Raw genomic sequence first — 15479 nt, 5'->3', positions numbered from 1 at the left:
TATGGTTGATCATTGAGAACGAGATGGGTACGGGATGCCAGCGCTCGGGTTCCCGGCAGTCAGAATCCCGAAACCGGCATCCCCAAAGGGTTAACCCTCCCTCCCCGATGCCTGAACCTAACCCCCCCTAGTGCCTAAACCTAACCTCCCCCTCCCTGCACCCTAACCTAACCCATCCCCATTAGTTCTTAACCCTACCTAGGGGGAGCCTTAGTGCCTAACCCTAACCCTGTTACAAACCTTCTGGATTCCGGCCGTAGGGATGCCGGAGCCGGGATTCTGACAGGTGTCGGTATTCCGGCACCGGTATTCTGACCGCCAGAATCCCCGTGGTCGGGATATTGACTGCATCCCACTGAGAACCCATTACCTTATGAAATCTTCAGCTAGAGGAAGGAATAACATTTAAGGAACAAACTATATTCTAAAGTCTTTTGGACTATACAAACATGAAGCTAACAAACAAAGCATGATTCTAAGTTTATCCACACATAGCTTTACAAGCCATGCTCAAATTCAGTCTATTAGTGATTGACAACACACTAAATAAATATCAATCACTACAGGCATCTGTTAAAGTACTGTATTACAAAATAATACCAGAATTCAAAAGCAGCAGTTTATGTTTGTAATAAAATATTAATAAGTTTCTTATCAATCTTTTACATTATCTCGATACTTTATGTAAACTTTTAAATGCTTAAAATATATCTAACTCACAACTTAATATTTAGTTAAAAACTATAGTGGTGTCATCACAGACAGTATTTGGAATATTTGCAGTGGCAATATCTGGCCTATAATTGTTATGCAAAATTAGTGTTGGGCCTCTCAAACAATAACTGCAGCCATTAGAAAACAGATTGTTACTCTAAGTGATGCAACAATAAGTAAACACTGTACAGCTGTCATCTACAAACTAAAGCAACATTCAAATAAAAAACCCCACACATATACTATACTGCTAATTTGGTATGTCACGCACCCAGTCCTTCATCAAGTGACATGGATCCAAGCTGTTTGCTAATCATAGAAGTAGAATCTGAAACAAGAGTTACATTTCAGGCAGCTTTAACAAAAACAGTTCAAGTTCTTATAGTGTGTGAGAAGCACATGCCAAATCACATGTTAAGTCAGGCACTTTAAATATATTTTTCTGCGGCAAAGACAACAGTAGATTTTCACATCTGCTCATTTAAAGTTAAATAAGATATGCAACAAAACGGTCTGATAATTTGGTATTGGATACTTCTTGGCTTGTTGATTTTAAAATCATATTTTTGTCATGCAACTTTTAAAGAACTGATGTGTGGCATCATTTATAATCCGCATTTCATTATTCTAAATAAATGTTGGTTGTTTAAAGTGGTGAGTGAGCTTCCTTTCCAGTAACTGTGGATATACCGATATAATATCAAGGATCTTCGATCTTGGTAAGCAAAGTAGGCTTTTGTTGAGATGTGAGTGCAGGACTTTTTTGTATATATATTATATATATACATACATACATACACATATATATGTACACCTGTCAAACCGTAACACAGGTGTCCTAATGCGAGCTCTGGGAGGACAGAAACCTCCCGTGGAGGTTTGTTTTGATTTTCCAGCCTAATGATGGCTTGCTTCACTGATAGTGACAACTCTTTGGATCTCATATTGAGAGTTGACGGCAACTGGTTCCAAATGCAAATGTCACACCTAGAATCAACTCCAGACCTTTTACCTGCTTAATTGATAATGAAATAACGAGGGAATAGCCCACAACTGTCCATGAAATAGCTTTTGAGTTGATAGTCCCATTACTTTTGGCCCCTTAAAAAGTGGGAGGCACATATAGAAACCGTTGTAATTCCTACACGGTTCACCTGATTTGGATGTAATTACCCTCAAATTAAATCTGAAAGCCTGCAGTTAATTCACATCTTGTTTGTTTCATTTCAAATCCATTGTGGTGGTGAATAGAGGACAAAATATGAAAATTCTGTCAATGTCCCAATATTTATGGACCTGACTGTATATATTTGCTATGTCAGACATATGACTAGTGCAAATGCTACTGTTTGAGATGCGTCTTTTCCTTGCACATGATCTGAGTGCATACAGCAGGTATCCAACTACAATGAGGCCCAAAATAATGTAACAATACACAAGGATATCTCATTAATTAAGAGATAATATTGTTTTGTTGAACCAATCATGACTACTAACCACATCTTGTTCAGATTATTTGTGAAAAATGGCTATTGAGTCTCATTAATCTATCTATTTCATTATAAGTTAAAACAGTCACTTTGCAACTGTATTTAAGGTAAAAACATTTACCAAAAAGTGCCATAATGTTTATTCTGTGAAGGCAAATAGGATATTTAGGACATAGCAATATTAATGTGTGGGGCTGAATAGCAGTACATTTTAGGCCATCCAGGAAATGGCAAGTCCTAATTAATTCAACAGCTTTTCCCACCTAACAAATTTTAAAACCAATCAAATCCCAATCCCATATTGTCTATTTCACCTTTTGGTAATAGCTAAGGATATCTCTCTCCAAGCCTTGGCATCTTTCTTTTAAAACAAAAAGGTATACAATGAAAACCCTACATAAATCCAACCTGTCTTTTGCACCCTCTGGAATTCCCAATATTTGTGCAACAAGCTAGTCTTCGATTATAATTTATCAATTTAACAATTATAATGGCCATCACTGAAAAATTGGTTTTCTCCCCCAGACACCTCCTATGCTGCATCAATCACTTATTGTGGTCTGCGTTTAATTCACCAAGACCTGGACAATCCATCTGATGGTGTTGATTACTTTAGCTTTAAAAATATCACACCTCACCATACTTGTAGGGTAATGTCTAAATCCCCTTCACGGAGAGGACCCTAACGTCATCAGCCAGTGTCATTCCCTACCATCCAAGTGGGCATAGAGGGGGAATATAACCATGTGGCGAGCGTAGCGAGCCACTGTGCCCGAAGCGTGGCGAGCTCAGCGAGCCTGCGAGGGTACAACAAACTTGTTTAAGTGGGGAAAAAGTACTTGTTTAGCTGGCCGTCATGGGCAGGAACTGCACTTCCGCCCTCACTCACGTCACTTCCAGGTCCCTAGCAAGAAGGGGAAATAAGCTCAACCATACTTGTAGGTTACTGAAGAATATGTGATTGCTTTTTCCAACTTCTGCCTCTCAAAGCTACTGTAATTTACAGAACACTTAGCCCTATCACGTTATCTGCCTGGTTCCCACATTGTGTCTTTTGAAGAACCCATCCTCATCTTTGGATTATTAAACATAAAAATTTACAACCCTACCTCCATTGCTGCCTCCAAGTTCGTCTGGCTTACTTCCCTAAATGTGTCACACCATGGGCTACTACTTCCATCATATAGGATACACTGGGAGACATCTGACTTCACAGACTGTTTAATATGACAACCTACTCAGATTTGACACAATTCATTCACTTTTCTCATCAACTACATCAAAACCTAAACATATACATAGGGACCTTCTGAAAATGATAAAAACAAGAAAGAATAAAAAAACGTTATACTCGAAAACAGGAATGGGTATGTAATGCCGGCTGTCGGGATGCCTCCTGTCAAAATACCGACAGTGGCGTCCCGATGGTTAGTATCTGTTAGTGGGAAAGCTGTTAGGGCCTGATTCTAAGTCAGAAACCATGTCAATGCCGGACGTACCCGCCATTATAGTTAGGAGACCTGGCATATGCCGCGTCACCTCCATCCTGACTGCCCGCTGCCCCTACACTTCCACGGCAGCAACTCTATTTTGTAGATGAATAGACCCCAATGAATTTAGAGCTTTACTCACAATTATTGTGCCAGGTCAGCTGTGCCCTCCATAGACACGGCTGTCCTTCAGACATTTGGGCAGATTTCCCTACTGCTGCTGACACATCCATCATCTCTAGTGCTCTCTCACTGTAAAGAGCAGAGCAGCATGTGATAGGAGTCTGGGGACAAGGGGCTGGGGGCCTAAGGGAAGAGTAAGGGGCAATTTAAGACTACAATTAAGCTGATTGCAGCAGGGATCCCCAAACTTCACGGAATTGCTCCTGGGGTTAGGCTCCATCCCCTGCATTAGACTCCATTCTGGTTGCTGAGCTGCTCCAGAGAAGCATGAGGCAGGGGGGACAAGATGAAGGTGTTAGACTTGGAAAACAATGCCTAGTACTTTTTGTGGGAGGGCAAGGGGCACTTTGACAGGCTGGTCAGAAATCCCTCCCAATCATGGGACGATAAGCCCCGCCCCCTCAAAAACAGAGGCAAAGCATTAAATCAGTGGGGCCCACCTGGGAATTACCAGATTCCCTGGTAGCCCAGTCCGAGTCCGCTCGGTCGCCTATTGTTACTGAATAGAAGTGTGTATTCCCGCCTGCAAATATTTGAAAATTGCACAGTGAACATAAAAGTCATATGTGCACTCAATGTTCAATACGTACACTGAATGTTCACTTTATTAGGTACACCTGCACATTAACACAAATATATAATCAGCCAAACAAGTGGCAGCAAGTCAATGCATAAAGACATGTAGGCACTGTCAAGAGGTTAATTTGCTATTCAGACAAAACACCAGAATAGGGTATAAATATCAGTTACTGTAAGTGGCTTTTACACTGTAACTATTGTTAATCTCAAACGTGGTGGTTTCAGTATTTTAGCCATTGCTGATCTCCTTGGAGTCTCACTCACAATAGGCTCTAGAATTTACAGAAAATGATGTGCAAAACAAAAAACATCCAATGAGAGGATGAAGTTTAAATCCTGGTGGTCGGAATGCCGGCACTCAGAATGCCAATGCTGGAATTTTGACACCTGGCATCCAGACGGTAAGTAGTGGGGTTAGGGGGAGGGTTAGGCACAAGGGTGAGGGATAGAGTTAGGCAATAGGGTTAGGTTTAGGCTGCAGGGGGGGGGGCGGGTTAGGTTTAGGATACTTACGGACAGGTGTCGGTATCCTAACCATGTCGTGATGCTGGCATCAGAATTCTGACTGCCAGGATCCCGAGCGCCAGCATCCCGTACCCAACCCCCCAATCAGTGGCCAGTTTTGTGGCAAAAATTCCTTGTTATTGAGAAAGTACAGGGGAGAATGGCCAGACTGGTTCAAGCTGGCAGAAAGGCCACAGTAAAGGCCCCCATACATCAGTGATGGACTGGGCCAATTTCCAGATCCCTAGACATTGGGGTTGGGCCATCAGTGAATTCCAACATGTTTGATTTCCCTGATTTACCAATCACGATTAAAATAAAATTCGGGATGAGCAAATCAGGGATTTTTAACATGTAGATTTTCACCGATTCCATAACAGATATTCATTGATGGCCGTCTATCTGCATTTCTGATCGGCGATTGCAGTTGGATCAGGTAATTGGTGAAACGGCTGCCTGATCTATGGTGCCCTTAACTCAAATAGCTTTGAGTTGCAATAGCGATATTATGCTGAAGATCATCTCTGAATGCATAGAATATCTATCCTTTAAGTATACTACTGGTCAAAAGTTTTAGAACACTTCCATTGTTTTCAGTTTTTATTGAAAACTTAAGCAATTCAGGTGCAATGACTAACCTGAAATGGTACAAAAGAAAGCAGTAAACTACTAGGGGTTTAAAAAAAAAGTTTAGGTTAGCAAAAACTGAAATATAATGTACATTTCAGAGTGAAATAAAAAGGGCTTTTTCAGAGTAACAGGTTAAGAACGTACAGCTATTCTCAAACAACGCATAAAAAAAGGCTTGCCTGGATCATGAAGCACTGCCAGTGGACTACTAAAGAAAGTCTTATGGACCGATGAATCAAAATGGAAAAACTTTGTTTCATCAAGCAAGAATTTTGTACGCCATTAAATAGGCGAAATCATGATTCCTCAGTGTGTGGGGTTTATTTACAAAGCGACGGCTTTATACATTTCTAGGCATATTAATCCCAACATGGAGGAGGAGGATGAAACATGATGGTTTGGGGCTCTTTTACTGAATACCAAATCAGTTACTTGCACAGAGCGATTGACACCTTGAACCACAACGGCTACAAAAGAATATTGTAGTGCTATACAGTACCATTTGGTCTATGCCTAGTTAGTAAGGGGTTAATCCTATAGCAAGATACAGTAATAATCCAAAACATCCGTCCAGGCAAGTCTCCAACTTCAAATCAGCTTGATGGGTTTGACTGAGACTACAATCTAGTCACCATTTTCACACATCAAATCTCAGTATAATATAACATCCCAATGCTTCTTTAAATAACAGCAAATATGTCACTGGCTACACTCTTACTCTTAATATTAAACTATCCTCAACCTTCACGATCTTCAAATCTTCTAAAAACACATCTCACCAAACAGCCTACTCTTTTACTGTATTTCTTTTCTCCTACTCTTCAACGTTAGCACTACTACTGTTTTTACTCCTTCTCCCTTAAGTTTCTCCACATAACCGAGATTGCTCATATGGGCAGAGGTACCTCTTCCACCTGATTCCAATATCATTGTACTTGATTACCACTATCCCCTGAATGTACAGAGCTGCACTTTATAAAGAAAAACAAGAATACCAAGCAATAAGTAATATAGCCTTAGCATCAAAAATGGATACAGTGATAAAAGAATATGAACTACAGATATGGCAAACTCAAATTTGAGAATAAAGATGTGACATACATTAAGAAAAGCTCTCAGAATATCTTAAGGAGACTGGCGTATCAACCTTAGCTTTAGCATAGAAAAAAAATGTAAATAATAATAATAAAGAGCATCTGATTTTCTAACAATGTTTGTGCACTCCACATAGATACGGAGAGCACAAACTACATCCAGGGAGGCTTCACCTACAGAAAGATTTGGAGCCTGAAAAGCTGGAACTACAATTTCTTAATTTACATGAAAATGCGACACTACCTTAGGAAGGTAACCCTCCTTTGTACGAAGAAAAGCTTTATCCTGGTGAAAAATCAAAAATGGAGAATGACAAGAAAGCGCTGCCAAATCAGAGACTCTGCGAGCAGAAGAGATGGCAAGAAGAAAAAGTGTCTTCGCTGTCAACCACTTCAAATCTACAGAGTCTAGAGGTTCAAATGGGGAAGCTTGTAGCCCCTTAAGAACCAAAGACAAATCCCACAGTGCTACTTGTGGAACAAAAGGAGGCTGAACTCGCAGAACTTTTTGAAAAAAATTCTAACATCTGGTAATGAGGCAATCTTCGTCTGGAACCAGACTGACAGTGCAGAAACCAGCACTCTCAAAGTGGCCAGACGGAGACTGCTGTCTAACCCGGCCTGAAGAAAAGCCAGTACACTGGAAATCCTGAACACCTTAGGTCATACTTCCTAAGGGAACACCATTGATCAAAAGAATGCCAATCTCTGTTATAGATGCGGGCAGAGGCAGGCTTCAATGTCCTAAGCATCGTTTGAATTACAGAACTAGAAAAACTTTTGCTCTCAGGATGGAAGATTCAAGAGCCACGCCGTCAAAGCCAGACGAGGTAAGTCCGGATGCCGGCAGGGACCCTGCGTTAGGAGATCCTGCCCTAGAGGAAGGGGATACGGACTGTCTACGGACAGATTCTGTATGTCTGTGAACCAATGATGTCTGGGCCAAGCCATAGCCACCAGTATTACTGTTCCACCGTCCTGCTTAATTTCCTCAGAACTCTTAGGAGAGAAAATCGGGGGAAAGAGATACACCAGCTTGAAGTCCCATCTTACTGCCAGTGCGTCCACGAAGGCTGCTGATGGGTCTCTGGACCCGTAACTGGGGACCTTGTGGTTGTGACGTGACGCCATGAGATCCATCTCTGGTAGACCCCATTTGTTTGCCAGGAGCTGAAACACTCCCAGATGGAGAGATCACTCTATGGTGTGTATGTCCTGACGACTTAGAAAGTCTGCTTCCCAATTGAGTACTCCTGGTATGAATATTGCCGAGATGGCTGGAAGATGACGTTCTGCCCAAATCAGAACCTTTGTCACTTCTTTCATGGCTGCTTAACTTCTTGTGCCTCCCTGATGATTGAGGTAGGCCACTGTAGTCGCATTGTCGGACTGAATCTGGACCGGCCTGCCCTGGAGAAGGTCCTGTGCCATGATAAGTGCTTTGTACACTGCTTGCAGTTCCAGAATGTTTATTGGCAGATGACTTTCTTGATTTGTCCATCTTCCCTGAAAGGTGTGATGACCTGTCACTGCCCCCCATCTGAAAAGACTGGCGTCTGTGGTGAAAAGCACCCAATTTGGAATCCAGAATGGGCGCCCTTTGTTCAGATGATCCTTTCTCAACGAAGAAAGTGACGAACCTCTGGAGTGAGAATGACCTTATAAGATGATACTGTCCGTTCCACTTGGAGAGAAATCAACTTTTTCAGAGGCCTGGAATGGAACTGAGCATACCCCACCATGTCAAAGGTGGATATCATTGATCCCAGGACCTGCATTGCTAACAGAATAGATACTCTTCACTTGCGTATTCGTAATGACAGCTCCACAATCTTGTACTCCACACCGTTTGTCCAAAGAAAGACAAATCTCAAGTGCACAACTCCAAATTATTAGTAATATATAAATACAATAAAATTTTGCAATCAATAGAGGTTTTTAGCATAATCTACCCTACAGAGGTTACCTGGATATGGTGGGTAGGCCCATAACCTTGGCCAAGATTATGCTAAAAACCTCTATTGATTGCAAAATTTTATTGTATTTATATATTATTAATAATTTGGAGTTGTGCACCTGAGATTTGTCTCTCTTTGTGCCTGCAATTAGTCTCATCAGGTAGCACCTATATATATATATATATATATATATATATATATATATATATATTTAGGGTGTGCAGTCCAGAAATCCTTCCCAGAAACACTGTTTGTGCCAGAGAATCCAGCTCCCAGATGTACCATCTGCTGTGTTGGAGAAAGTGCCGATTTCTTCCAATTGATTATCTAGCCGTGCTTTCGTAAGCAGTCTATGGTCAGTTGAAGATGGCTTTGTAAAACAACCAGAGTCTGTGCCAATATCAGAAGGTCATCCAGATATGGCAGAATTCTGACTCCCTGATGCAGGCAGTCATGACTGCCATTATTTTGTTAAATACCTGGGGAGCCGTAGAAGGCCCAAAGGGTAGAGCCTGAAATTGGTAATGCTGCTGAATGACAGCAAACCATACAAATTATGGATGGGATGGTATAACAAAAACATTCAGATATGCTTCCGGAATGTCCAGGGAAACCATGTAATCCCCTGGCTCCATAGCCAAAATAATTGACTGGAGTTTCCATCCAAAACTTGGGTACATGGATAAACTTGTTGAGTGTTTTTAGATTTAGTATAGGGCGATAAGCCCCTTTCCGCTTCTGAACCAGAAATAGATTGGAATAATAACCCCATCCCTGTTGCGACACCGGAACCTGGACACAGGAACCGGGATTATTACCCCTGCCTGTAGCAGGGAGTGAATGGCTTCCAGAAAGGCCAAGGCCTTGACCGCATCTGATGGAGGATCTGTGCGAAAGAACTTCTGGGGAGGGTGCCTCCTGAAAGTGAGGGCATAACCCTGAGAGACCACTTCTTGGACTCAGGCACCTGTTTTGGTTTGATGCCAATAATGCGCAAAATGAAGAAGTCGGTCTCCCACCCTGGGATCTCTCAGGAGGAGGCCAGCTCCATTAGGCCGAAGGTTTTTCGTCCGGTTTAGAAGCTGTATGGCTTGGCGGGCCAGACTTCTTAATTTGTCGCCTTGTTTTCTTGCGAAAACTGGACCTAGAGGAAGACAGTTCCCTTGACCGAAAAGAAACCTGCTTAGAATTTATAGTCGCCGTAGATGGCAGACCTGCTCATTTTGAAGCCGCCAGAGTAGCTAGAATGTTATCCAACTCTGCTCCAAAAAGTACCTTTCCATAGAAAGGTAAGACTTCTAGCACCCTCTTTGATCCTGTATCAGCATTCCCGGATCTTAACCAAAGGGCCCTGCATGCCACTATTGAAGCTGCTGATGCTTTAAAAGCTAAAATTTCAGCATCTACAGCAGCCACTTCCCATAAGTGGGAGATACACATCCTCTGTTCTCTGGTAGCATCTGGTAGAGTCTTCAAATGCCCCCATCCATTCTTCAACAGCTTTGGCTACCCAGGCTCCAGCAATAGCTGGACAAGTAACAGCTTCAGATGATGAAAATATTGCCATAACATATGCTTCAATTTTCTTATCAGTGGAATCCTTCACAGAAGATGCTGACGGTATAGGCGGATTAAATGCATTACATGAGCATCCACAGTAGGAGGTACCTCCCGCTTAGTACATACAGAAGCTGGGAAAGGGTACAATGATGTTATTCTTTTATTCACATAAAATAGTTTATCCGGGTTACCCCATGCCTCATCCATAAGCTCAGTGAGCTGCTCAGATACAGGAAACTCTGTCTTGACCACCTTCCGGTGGTGATTAAACATTGGAGCCTTCTTACTATGAGCTGGTTCATTATCTGGAATACCTAGGACTGATTTAACCTCTATAAAAGAAGGAACATCCACTGTGGATGGATGGTCCTCCTCCCCAGAGCTAGACTCTGGAGAGGAACCCTGCGCATCATCTGATTCCTCTAATGATGCGTCTGAATCCATATGTTGAGCAGACTGTTAAAAAGATAATTTGCGCTTAGGCGCCTTAGTAACTAACTGTCTGCTTTAGATGGTGCCATACTCTGACTAGAATGGCCATAAACATATTTCCAGGAGGATGCATAGGAGGTGCAAACATAGCATGCTGTGTACACCCCATCCAAGGAGGCATTGTGGGAGCAGCCATACAATCCACAAACTGCTTCATTACCTGGGGTAAAGAGGATACCCAAGATGGCTCTTGTCCAGAGACAGGTAAACTGGACTGGTGAGGTGGCTCTTTAGAACAGACCACACACAAACCATCCTTTACGTCCTGAGAGGACACATAAGCCATACATGATTTACATGAAACCAGCACAGGGGGCTCCCCCTCTTGTTTCCCTTAATCTTTAGACATGTTCATAAAGGTAATAAATGCAATGCCATGTGGCAGTCTTCACAAAATCTCAAATGAATGCAAAATACTCAAAGAAAAACCTCCACCCCAAAGGATGGAGAGAAAACATATTGGTAGTTATAATTGACAGACAGAAATAAAAGACAGTGTCAATAGCAACTAGCAAACAGTCACATACAATGCATATGTCATATAATTACAATGAACTCTAAATCAACTACACAAACACTAGGAATGGTAGGATATAGAGCCCTGTATACCTTCACCACAGGAGAGGTATACACGGAGACTGACCCAAACCCTCCTGAGACCAACAGCTACAGCAGCGCACTTGTACGTCTCATATACACATGGAGGGTAGGCGGAGCAACTCAGACGTGCGAAACCCTTCATAGGGACTGCGTCTGGCTCGCGGGAGGAGCAGCCAGGGAGCGCCTATCTTCCCTAAGCTGCGTTAACCATACGGGTATGCTGGCCTCGTTGCAGCAGAAGAGTCTGTTGCAGATCCCCAGCGTCAAATGATAAGGTGCTGGTGGTTTAGTGAGGACGAGGACAATCCCAGGGCATGACTGCAGCGGCTTCTGGTGAGTCTCTGACACCAGAAGCAAGGGCTGCCGCGTGCGATTCCCCATAAGCGAGGAACCACCTTACATAACTTCTCCGTGCGTCTGGTTGCAGTCTGGGTCGCAGCATTGCTACTAGCAAGCTCAGCCGAGACCCGCCAAAATCACTAGCCCAGTTACTGGTGTTGCGGGCCGGTGGAGGTAGATGGAGTCACAGTATATGCGTCTTAATTCAGACGCTTAGCACTGCCAACTCAAAAACCTAAAATAAAATAAAACATAAAATAAAAGCTTAGGACTGCCTGAGCAGTCCCATGTTACAAAGGTGCATCTTGATCCTGCAGCACCAAACAAACAATTCGAGGCCCATGGCTAGAGGCAGGGTATATATGGAGGGCCCGAGGCATCCTGGGAGCTGAAGCTAACTGTTTGGTGCCTGGATCTCTCCAACCATAATATCCCCCATGGTATCCCTGTGAATCCATATGGACCCTGAAGAAGAAAGAGGATTTTTGGTACTTACCATTTCTATGAATCCATCTTGGCACACTGGTAAACCATTGTGTCTAGAGCGTGGCATTTCTGTTATCTACATGTTTGTTTGCTGCTTTCACCTCCCCATTTACACCACTCCATCGTCTTGGCCTTTACAATTAGCCAAGTGTACAGGAGAGACTTGAATCAAACACGGCTGAAATAATACATGTTATGTCCATGAAGATCAACCTTCAATCCTCCAAAATCATCCCATTTGATCCAGAAGCAGGCCAAATTTTGCTTTAAGACCAGAAATATTACTACTTAATCTCATACTGGCTATCAAACTGCTCACCTTTCAACATAAAATATTGTTATAAAAGCTAGAAGGACTTTGAGCATGATTCAGCAGACGTAAATGCGTGCAATTTCTCCGTCTGAACATTGCAGCCGAAGTCAGCACAACTGAGTCTTAAGACGCAGTCTCTAATTGTGACACGTCCGTGTCTGGCTAGCCATTCCCGTTACCCCGAGAAACCCCCATCAAAATTGCCTCTCTCTACGTCCAAATTCATTCTGCGGCTCTTGGTGGTAACTATTGGGATGCATGCGCAGTGCGACTCAGACGCATGTGCAGACTGATAACATCGACATGCAGCATCCATACTGCGTGCACCTCTGAATCAGGCCCTTTCTGATCTGTTTTTAATCCTGATACTTGTCTTAAATGCTTCTACAGTGTCCTTCAATACAAAATATTTTCACAGTTTTGTGACTCCTACAACTTTTTTTTTTTCTTTACAGCACCAATCTGTACGCCTTGATCAAAGAAAGCCAAAGCCGTCTGACTCTAAACATAGGGGTCAATCCAATTAGGTGGGAAGGGTGCGATGTGTCATTGCAATGGTGTTTAATCGGCATCGCATCTCGCACCCTTCAGTACCCGACTCGAGCCTGGATTTGCATAATTTTGCTTGGAGCCCCATGGGGCCGCGAGCATTAGACAAATCCGGGCTGCCAGAAAGTGCGGCCACTGCCGCAGTGACTCACACACGCGAGTTCATCGCACCTAATAGGATTGACCCCATAGACTCTGCCCAGTGCTTCCACACTTCTTTCCTTGTCTAACTTAGTGAAGGAATAATGTGCTTGCAGTGCACAAGCTACTGTATATTTTATAAATTAATTTTACAGTAGATATAAGGCACTATTTGATTGCCTGTTCTGCTAATTTATGGCTCTTCCTCTGGGAGATTAACCACTTAACTGATGATTTTTCCACCACTTAACTGATGATTTTTCCAGAAAAAAAAAAACGGGCAGACCTTGCAGGGCCCGCAGACGATTCTGGGGAGTCAGGAGATCAGTTCAGCACATGTGTAGAACAAATTTCCTCTTCAAAAACACAGCGGGGCAGTGTGGTTGCACCTTGTCAGCTGAAGTACAGCTGGCTGCATTCGCATCCCATATGACCACGTCAGTTAAGTGGTTAAACACCACCAGAACAGGTTCGGTCCTGTTGCACAAGATTACTTTGTTAGCTGCATTATGCTGCCCATCCACTAGGCGATTAAGCCTAGCGATGGAGCGATAACGACGGTCGTTATCACTCCATCGCCCGCAAATCGGGCAGTAAAAGGGTAAAAACGACCAGCGATGCGCGCGCGCTGGTCGTTTTTAACATCAATCATCGCCCGAACATGACGGTCAACCTGACGACCTCTGTGTTCGGGGGTGATTGATCTGCATACACTGAACGTCTCAACGTTCAGTGTATGCAGTTCACCCCGCGGGAGACGACGGCGTCGTAATCGTGCCGTCGTCTCCCGCATTGCCTAGTGGATGGGCAGCTTTAGGTTTACATCCACGTAATTGTTGATCACTTCAATAAATTTAGCCAAGACAATCTTGAACCATTGAGCTTTTCACAAGATTTCAGTCAATTTGACAGACTGTTTCTGCAACGCCCATGGACACAGCATATAAAAATAAAGGATTCTACAAGGTTTACATTATCGAAATTGACCTATAATAACCTTATTAGATGAGATTCAGTCTATATAGCATGAAATCACAACACAAGACAAACAATTTCAAACATGTCATAGTAATCCTAGTACAGTATTTACAAGAGGTTATGATGCTAAAATCACACATTTGTTAGAAGCAGATTAAAAACAATGACACTAGTACACAAAACACAAGGCTTTGTTACATCTGGGCACATGTAGTTGTGTTAGATATTACAACAATGTGCGCCTATTAATTTTAAAACTCATCAATGAAGGAACAACTATACTGCTCAGTGATAGCGCTGAGCAAAAAAAAATGTGGGTCCCAGGGACCCCTCACCAAAAAAAAAAAAAAAAAAATGGGCTCCTACTTTATGGTTTCTGGGTCCCATTACAATTTATGCTTTTGAGCACCCATATACCTCCCCACATAACATCAGACCACTCCACACTGCTTACATATACACTGCTTATAAAAACAGTTCTGTAGTAGTGCTGGTGGCTGAGGCAGGGATCAGTTGGGGTAAAGCAGGCAGTGCTAAGGCAGGTGTAAGGGCAGGCATTACTGTGCTGGCGGTAGGGAGTAGGTAAAGGCAGCTAGCAGTTTGGAATACATATATACAGCAGTAAAATGGAGTGGAATTTGTGCTGGCGCCCCCATATATGCGGCCTATACATTTTCACATTGGTACCGTGCCACCAGAAATACACAATGATAAAAATAAAAGGGAGAAAATGTTCTTTAGCGCTTCTGGTAGTCCCACACAGAATATAAAAAATATTAAAAGAAAACTTCCCTTAGGGATCATATCATCCAAAAGGTCTCATTCACATGGATAAATCCACCTTTTCTTTCTTTCTTAGTTTGTTGTATTTATCTGCAGTGACCACACCAGTGTTCTTTTTTTTTGGCTATAATCCAAAAAAATTAATCGCCGCAAGATTTTTACCCAAAAGAAAAGAAAAAAAACATATATGGTGCAGAACGTTCCACACATGTAAAGGTATTTATTCATAAAAAATACTCATATATGTAAAAACGATGACAAATAATGCAGTGACACTTGTAGCATCCAGAGTACAGATAATTGTGCGGAACGTACAGCGATAGCTTCTCTAAAAGGAGCGACGAAGTGCGCTCAAATGTGGGAGTACCAGAATCTCCCTCTCTACCATATTTTAGTGCACTTCTTTGCTCTTTTTACAGAAGCTATCACGGTACGGTTCCGCACAATTATCTGTACACTAGATGCTACAAGTGTTACTGCGTTATTTCTTTGTATGTCATCATTTTTACATATGAGATTTTTATGAATAAATACCTATTGCATGTTTGGAACGTTCTGCACTATATATATAATGCAGAACACGGACGGCACTCATT

General features: G+C 42.5%; 1 protein-coding gene across 3 annotated transcripts in view; it reads right to left on the bottom strand.

Moving 5' to 3' along the window:
- The window catches only part of DCAF6 (DDB1 and CUL4 associated factor 6), a 289468-nt gene that overhangs the window by 150987 nt on the left and 123002 nt on the right, over nucleotides 1-15479 (bottom strand). For 2 of the 3 annotated variants that reach the window (XM_088482419.1, XM_088482420.1), the window contains exon 12: nucleotides 986-1042. The exons of the other annotated variant lie outside the window; for it this stretch is intronic. In XM_088482419.1, coding sequence (XP_088338545.1) covers nucleotides 986-1042 — 57 coding nt within the window. The remainder of the gene's footprint in view (nucleotides 1-985; nucleotides 1043-15479) is intronic. 3 annotated transcript variants of the gene reach the window in all.

The sequence above is a fragment of the Taudactylus pleione genome, unplaced genomic scaffold, assembly GCF_031769625.1.
Source record: "Taudactylus pleione unplaced genomic scaffold, aTauple2 ptg000288l, whole genome shotgun sequence".
Lineage (NCBI taxonomy): Eukaryota > Metazoa > Chordata > Amphibia > Anura > Myobatrachidae > Taudactylus > Taudactylus pleione.
The sequence above is the reverse complement of the archived record's forward strand: the minus strand, read 5'-3'. Positions and strand labels throughout refer to the sequence as shown.